General features: G+C 40.7%; 1 protein-coding gene across 1 annotated transcript in view; it reads left to right on the forward strand.

Annotated features, from left to right (window-relative positions):
- Positions 1–3,570, forward strand: part of LOC106812454 (NADH dehydrogenase [ubiquinone] 1 beta subcomplex subunit 9-like) — an 11,659-nt gene extending 8,089 nt beyond the window's left edge. Inside the window, exons 2-4 of the mRNA XM_014816338.1 lie at positions 1,606–1,748; positions 2,101–2,156; positions 2,685–3,570. Coding sequence (XP_014671824.1) covers positions 1,606–1,748; positions 2,101–2,156; positions 2,685–2,819 — 334 coding nt within the window. The 3' untranslated portion in view covers positions 2,820–3,570. The remainder of the gene's footprint in view (positions 1–1,605; positions 1,749–2,100; positions 2,157–2,684) is intronic.
- The last annotated feature ends 5,181 nt before the right edge of the window (positions 3,571–8,751 follow it).

The following is an 8,751-nucleotide window of genomic DNA, read 5'->3' on the forward strand; positions in this document are numbered from 1 at the left end:
AATAAAGTGCGTTTTTCGTCACATTTTGCTTGGTTGTCCACCGGACAATGTCTCAGACTGGTTAGGTTGTCCGGCGCAAATTCTGGTTGTCTCGGACAACCGGACAACGCTTATTTCGAGCACTGTATAGTGCTGTACTGCAGCTGCAGGTGCCGACTTGTTCTTGCTGCCAGTGATTATTTATAGTATACATAGGCCTAGACTTATGGGATATTGTGGTAGGGTCCTACTGCACAAATCATGTCAGCATTTTTAAACCTGGTTGTTGAACGGCCAATCCAACTGGGACACACTGTCAATGTCACACCAATGGCAATAATATTAATAAACTGAAAACTGCTCAAATGCGAGTTATAAAGTTATATTTATAACTTGTACTTAACTTATATATTGAAAGTTAACTTATATCACACAGTCACACCCGGTGTCACGGTAAATAGTGCGATCTGGGAAATACTATATACGCTGTATATTTTGCAGCGGTTTAATTTTCGCGAATTTTGCGAACGCGTCCCTGACCGCGAAAATAACAAAAAGCTGTTCTTCACTGATTTGGGAATTCACCGACCGCGAAATTAACCACTCGCGAAATTGTCCGTCAGGTCTGAAATTGTGAATATATCTGTACACAAAAAATATGGCGTATACAGTAGGGAGATACTCAAACTGCATGCAGTGCCCACTTCGTACAACTTAGGATACCACTGCCGCAAGGCTAGCACTATTTTTAAAGTAGGCGGAGCTCTGGGGAAATCCAGCGAATGGCGATTTGTAAACAGCGTATGGTTTGAAAGAGGTAAATGGGGGCACAATCCGCGCACTATTTCATATCACTATTTCATCAAATTTTTCATGAAATAATGGTCGGATTTTTAATATCTTTGCAACTTTTATTTGTACAAATCTTATTACATAGTATACAAGTAACCTGGCTGCTGTAAAACTTGTGGTAAAAAAGCGTTAGAAATTCTCACGGAAATCTACTGAGCCAGAGCGAGAGCGGCCTCTGTCGTGGAGTTTGGGAGATACTCGATCTCCCTATTTACGGCCAAGCTGTGGTAAATAGTGCGATCTGGGAAATAGTGAGATAGTCTCCCTAGTGAGATAGTCTCTCTATTTACTTTATCTCTCTATTTCCCGGCCAAGCTGGGGTAAATAGTGTGACACGGGAAATACTGCTAAGTCGTTACATTGCTTACATCGCATTATTTCCCAGCACTACAATGCCCCCTGCATGCGATCAGATGAATGAACACAAACAATAGACAAACAATAGGCTATCACCCTATTTCCCAGATCACACTATTTACTGTGACACCGGCACAGTCCCACAGGCAATTAGAACGTTTCAATAATAAAATGATAGTGAATAAACACGAAATGTATTTACTACCAAAGTCTTTGGTTTCGACATGGTTCAACTTCAAGATTTAATATGGCAATGATGCGTAGCTAAATGTTCATTTTTTCAAATTATATATCTGCCTTTTAGGTTTTGGCACTGCCATTTGGTACTGCCTACTTCAGCCAGAGATATCTCATGAATTCCTGCAGAAAACTCCCACTCCGCCAATATGTTAATGTTACATGCTGCGATGTTTACAGGCATTATGTCCGGTATCAGATAACATTGCTCAGGCATCGATTCGAGGAAAAGAAAGATGTGGAGGATTTGAGAGAAGCAAAGAAATTGTTGAAACTGGGAGAGGAAGAGTTGTTCATGAAGCAGCATCCTCAGCCAAGGAAATGTAAGCAGTGCTCACAACTTTTATTAGTATCGATCAGCGTGAGAATCGGTGATAAGGTAACCCAATGGTCAGATGACTTGTCATGAACAATACTAGTTATAATGCTCAGGCCATATAATATGTGCACGTAGTGATGTGCCATTCATCAGGCTACATCAAATAATACAGTTTACTGAATTTCCTAGTTTATGTAAAAGGATTAGCAGCGTCTTGTCTTTTTTAAACAGGGTAAATTTTAAATAATATCATCCATGAATAAGAATGAACATGCTCTAGTCATAAATTTGTTGTAAAATAATGTCACTAGTTTTTGATAGTTTGTTTCTGTACTGATTGATTCTTATCTTTGCAGTTGCATTATCAGATGGAGGTAGTGCCTACATGCGAACCGTCGTCACACCCGACTATGTAAGTGTATGTAGTGACTGTGCAAACTGTTAATTGCTGGATATGAATTACCAAGGCGAGATAGTGGCATCAGTTGAGATATACCATCTCTGCAACAAGGGAGATCACTATTTCCATTTTGCCAGTTTTGTGAAGGAGTATGATTGCAATCATTTATTTGTTTACTTGTAAACTTTTCCCAGCAATGTATTTATAACAGCTAAAACCCTGCAGCAGATTTTATATGAACTGCATGACAGTGTCTCAGACTGTAACGTGTTGATTTTTCAAAATCAATGCAAAATATTAGAGTGTCCATTGCTTTGAGAAAATCACTGCATGTTGATTTCATGCTGTGGGAAAGGTTTGCATACTACCTCAGCAGGTCTCCATGGAGGAAATTACCACAAAAAATGCATAACAAACTTAATTTTAGAAACATTTCAATTGTGCATTTAAGCTATGAACTAGTTATAATTGAATAACTAATTTGGTTACCAAGTAAGACACTTGATTTTTTTCTATATTTGCTTTCATCATCTTTTTTAGGTACTGGATTGGTGGCATCCTGATGAGAAAGCAGTCTATCCTGACTATTTTGCGAAGCGAGAGCAGCGTAAAAAGGAATATGTTGAGTATTACGAGAAGAAGTATGGAAAAGCTCCCGAAGTTGAACACAATTGAGGTGCAGCTGTGTTTATAGTGGCTCCAGTGATCTGTTATGTATAGTGCTTGCTACCATTGTGTTAATTTCACTAGTGTTGAAAAGTACACCAGTTTTATAAAAGAATAAAACTAGATTACTTTTGTGATTTGAAGATGGTAATGAGCGCGTGCTGCTGCTCTTAGGTTTTAAATGGAAATACCTATATTTGGATTGATACTTTTAGTGCAGAAGGGAATGGTTTGAAAACTAGAACTGAAATGAGCATTCATCTTCTCCATGTAAGAATAATAGTATCCCCTTCAGCTGTGTTCAACTGCTTTCCATGGATCTAAACTTATTGGACTACTAAAGAGTTTTTTATGCACTATATTAGACAGCTTAGTGCTGTCATGACTATGAGCTGCTTATGGTAGTTATGTATAAAGTTGTTGTTACAATACATTATACATACTGTTTTCTTAATTTACCATATAATAGTATGTGCGTAAACTCGAAGTATAACAATTTTGTAATATAGGTATGTAGAAATGATAAAAATCGCATCGATATCTCACCTATACCCCATCAAGCCATACATCTTCGACTTGTTTTACTCGGTGTCACCAGTTACTGAAAAGTGCAGGCATGGGGGTGAACAGTAGATTGACATTAGTGGTTTGGGTTTTGACTGCTATTGATGTGGTCATGAATCAGATAGACAACTTCTCTCTGACTCATTGCAAAATGTTTGAACAATGTAATTATAAAATAGTCCATATCTTGTTGGTAGTCATGATCTTTTGGCAGACTTTTTATATTAAAATTACATGGTGCTATACCACCAAGGCCACAATTAAAAATCTCTTTGTTTGCCCACACCCGAACCAGGCTGAAAAGTTTGGGTAGGTAGGTAGGCTTCTTTTTTTTTAGGTTTTTTTTTCTAAATTTAGCATGGTGTCTACATGCTTGGGTGTGCTTGTGTGGAGATACCAACCAACAGCAGATGCAGATGCAGCATGCAGATGCAGCTAGATGCATTGCCTACAGATTTATATGATGTAGAGTGATACAATTTGTAAAAAAAAAAGAATGGGAAAGATCAATAAAAATTTCTAAGTCGGCCCCTTTTTGGTGGGTCGGTCGGGTGAGGGCAAGCAAACAATATTTTTATTATGGCCCAAGCACTAATATTCTGTGCTGCTTTGCAGAAATTTGTATTACCTGATAAAGAAAACGAATTTCACATGATCTGTTATCAATGCTAACATAAACATCAAACGAAGTCGATACTAACACCTATACGAAGTACCAGTTGAAATACCCATGCAACATAAACATCAGAAGAAGTCTATACTAACATATTACGATATGCAAGTTTCCTATACAAAGTACAAGTTGAAATACCTAATACGTTGAAAAATCAAATACGTGTTAACGTGCTATTGATAATCTTTGTTGCACCGACAGCATTGATTGCATATGTCTAATTCAGTAATTGTGATTAATCGGCTGTACTACGATTATCATCGAACATCGCCTAGTCAACGTACAGAGTGGCAGGTTTGGGTGTTGGAAGAGGGATCCACATGAGTACATAAGGATTTACACTATGTTTTGAATGTATTAACTTTTATTGTGTTTTTTATATTACTGTTTTCCAATATTTAAGGAGGACAGCTGCCTCCGTAATTGCTCCGTCACTATACGGGCCTACATAAGATTAAGGTGCATAGTAGTACTGAGTTTCCCTACTGCATGACAAAATACTTAGTATATTCGTGCATGCCCAGTATATCTGCCAAAATAAAATGCCATTTTGAGAGGGTACACATATTCGTCACAGTAGTTTCACATGGGAATTAAATCCGGATGTCTCAGTTATGAGGTGGCCATGAATTTTTCCCGGCTAATGGCCCTGTCACACATTGACGATTTAGACAGCGTATGCCGGACGTATCAAAATTTCTCTAAAACGCTGGCATACGCTGAACTATCGATGTTTTTTTCGAATTTTGGGCGTATACATAGGTATTCATATAACGAGTTGGACGTATACTTAACGTATTAGTAACGTATATAGAACGTTTCGATAACTTATAAGATAACGTATACCAACGAATGCTTAGCGTGTTGCCGGCGTTCACAACTTATGCTCAACGATAGTCTAACTTGTGCATAGCGCGCGGCAGCGTATCGCCGACGATCACGTGTCGTAGCCTATAAAAAGGCTGCCGCTCGACGATTCAAATCATAACCGCACTAGACATCACAGTATCAACATCACCGTCGCAGTATCAACATGCCAATACCATTTTTATATACCAATTCCCCTAAACGCTGCCAATACGCCATTATACGGTAGCTGTAAGTTAGAAACACGTTCAGTAAGTTCTGTGGTCGTCCGGAACACGTCAAATACGTCTACATACGTCAATATGCGTTGGAGATAAGTTACACATAGGTTCAAAGCACGTTACTCATAAGTTAGAAATAAGTTTTGGGTACGCTAGACATTATCTCGACGTATTTCGACTTATGAGTAACTTACAAGTTACGTGTGTGAACGTGTGTCAACGATCGCATAACTTACCTACAACTTATGGCCCGCGTATGCGGCACGTATGGGCGGGCAGCGAAATTTTTTTTCCCACGAGAGTTCCGGACCCACCACAGATAGTGTTTTGTAATATATGGTGCGTATATAAGACGGACCTGGTTGTATTATAGTTAGTGTTAGGGTTAGGTTTAGGGTTAGGGTTAGGGTTAGGTTGTATAAATTTTGCATTGTTGCTTCGAGGTAGTCGAGTGAATGGAGTGCGCTGATTGGCGGGGGTCCGGAACTCTCGTGGGAAAAAAAATTTCGCGGGCGGGCATACGCTGGCATACGTCGGAAAATTTGGAGCATGCTCAAAATTTTTAGACAACCTCACCGCACTACGATGTATACCAGCGTGCTTCAGCGTACTTCAGCGTGCTTCAGCGCGCTTCAGCGTACTTCAGCGTGCTTCAGCGTGCGTTAGCGTGCTCTTAACTTATACAAAGCTTACCCATAACTTATTCGACGTACGCCAGCGTATTCACCAAATTTTTGATACGTCCGGCATACGCTGGCTAAATCGTCAATGTGTGACAGGGCCATAATGTTTGAGCGAAGACCCTATACAGTCTTTGTATGCTTTCTATACGGTTTTTGATAATAATGAAATTTAAACCCGCCAATAGATGGCGGTAGTGGTCTGTATGGCCAGATTGGTGTCAACCAGCATGTCGTACCGGGAGGATCACCTGTCTGTGGATTGTCTGTTGCCAAGCAGCCGCGTGATTTCCAGGAATCTGAAAGGTTTGGCATTCTGCCAGTACGCATGCATGCATGCAGTCTTGCAATCTTCGTGCTGGAATCGCACGTGTGCGCGTACAAATTTGGAAGATGGCCAAGAAGGAACAAAAGCAGCGGCAGCTCAATACAATGGAGTTGCGTCACAGCCATATCTTACAGGGCACATAATAGAAATCAACAAGAAATGCAAGCTCTCCTCTACATCTACCAACATGACCCCTTCGCTCCCGCTGCAGAAGCTGTATGACTTCAAAGATTCACATTCTGATGAAATGGACCAACGTACCCTCCTGAAATGGCCTGAAATTCTCGCTACGGGCCTGCAAAATATAATGAAATGGGGAGAAATTAAGGGGCACATAGAGATATAAAAGTATATAGACACGTTTCCTACCAAACTGCATGTTCAAATGCATGGGCTCTCACTTAAAAACCAACCCAAACGTAAAATTTGGGATGCTGGGAAGCCATATAGTGCCGTACAATTAATTATTAATTAATTGGCTCCAAATTTTTCATATCCTAGGCATTTGCTCTCTATTTCAAAAGAGTAACTTCAACAATACGTATATACGATATGGAAATTGATTTGTCGTATGATTCTGACATCTCCCGTTTTCGTTTGAATAATTGTTATCGTTTACATAATTAATATTACTTGGGTTTTAGTTTTGGTTTCAACGAACACAGTTTGGTAACTGGCAGGCCTATGTTACTGTATAGCACTTTACATACAGTTCAGTTAATTGTGAGCATTCCTGTAGGTCATCGGTCTCTGTTGCTCGTCTCGGGTTCATTTTGGGTACAAACTAACGAATGCATGTATACATGAATACATTAGTCTGTGGCTGGGGTATCGTGTCGTTGTCAGCTATTTGTCGTTGTGGGTGATGTTGTCTTTGCAATTACATGTTGGTTAATTATATGGGTATGTACTCCCAATAAACTGCGGGTTATTGTCTGATATTGTTGATTGAGATACTTCATTTGTGGATCCAAACAGTGGAACGAGTTTTCGTGTTATTTTTGCTTAGTGTGTATAGTTATCTGTATTGATTTTATCACTGCACACAGCTAAAAGTAATCATTGATAACGTTGTAGTTTCTGTTCTCACGGAAGAACAGCTAGATCTATTCCAAATGTGTGTCATATGGTATATATATATATATATGTGTTAGGATATCATATGGGGTAGACTCCATATGGTCGATCTCTCTTCATTGCTATGTTTGGTGTCTCTGACAAGAGGTACGTACATTGGCTGCATACCATATCCGTGATAGCCTTGTTTATACCAAGCCAGAAAATATAGCTCTACGGTTACGCTGCTGACATCTGATGAAGCAGTGGTGTTCATCATGTGTCGCTTGTAGATCTGAACAAGCTACATCTTTGCGTATTAACGAATAACCGCGTGCTAGAAAAAGCGAGGTCGTACGAATATAACATATTCATATATACAATATGCATATATTTATGTTCATATTGTATTTGGGATATTTTAGCATACACAGCTGCTCGGGGCCTATTGTTCCAAGATCATTATGCCGCGTTGTGTGGCGCAGTTGTAACGAGTGATTCCAAATAAAGGACGCATGCAGTGGCAACCCAACTGCATGAATGCACCAAAAAAAAGAGATTTTACGTACAGATAGGAGCCGGGAAGACAGCGGCTGTTAAATGGGTGAAGTGACATTAAGTGGGAGCCAATCATAATCTCTGGTACCAACCATGGTGCTTTTGCACACCACAGCCTATTTATTTGTGTCATTATTAAGAACTATCGATCTTCTCCGATGGGCACGTGATTCAGCCATCATTATCAGCACTAAGAACAGGTGCTATATTTTCGTCTCTGGGAGCAGCTAACACACCATGCAGTCACGACTAGTGGGGAAAAAGACGACGCAGTCGAAAATGCGATCGACGGAATCTTCGAATTGTCATGCATTCGTGGTAAGGAGACCAGGGTTAGATGATAGAGCTTGCCTAAGCTTAATCAAACTTTCTGTTCATCTCTGCTGACACCGACGGTTAATCGCCGACAGAGGAGGCCCATCTATAAACCACCATAATAAATTCTACTACTACTAGCATTTTAATGGCGGCCTGACTTTGGGCAGGCCATAGCAGACCATAGCAGAGGCCCCTCACTTTTTCTGTAGATGCAATGTAATGATGCATGAATGCAAAAACTCGGTAAATCGTAGGTATTCTAAGGCTAGTAAATGACGAATTTCCCTTGTTTATTGAAATCACACTTCTTCCCTATTATCTACTCCTGATATTATATATCGGCAGCTAGGCAATGTCTATCAGTGGCGGATCCAGAGAGACCGGGTACGAGATGGCGTTGCGCAAAAGATGCGTTGTTCCCCGACCGCCGAGAGCGGTTAAGCCGCGCACTTCCGCGGGACTGGGCGCACGCGACCGCGGTATGTTGTATGTAGCATTTCGCGCTGCCCGCTATACGAATTCGCGCGCCGAAGGAGGGCGGGCGCGCGAATCCGTATAGCGGGAAGCGTAACATCGCGCAGTTTTCGTCACACCTACGCCTGCTCGGCTACGGCGGGCATTTGCTGCTGCTTGCTTGTTGCGCGCTGCGCGGCAGGGGCGAGTATTTGTTGCTGTG

The sequence above is a fragment of the Priapulus caudatus genome, unplaced genomic scaffold (assembly GCF_000485595.1).
Source record: "Priapulus caudatus unplaced genomic scaffold, Priapulus_caudatus-5.0.1 Scaffold650, whole genome shotgun sequence".
NCBI classification, from domain to species: Eukaryota; Metazoa; Priapulida; class Priapulimorpha; order Priapulimorphida; family Priapulidae; genus Priapulus; species Priapulus caudatus.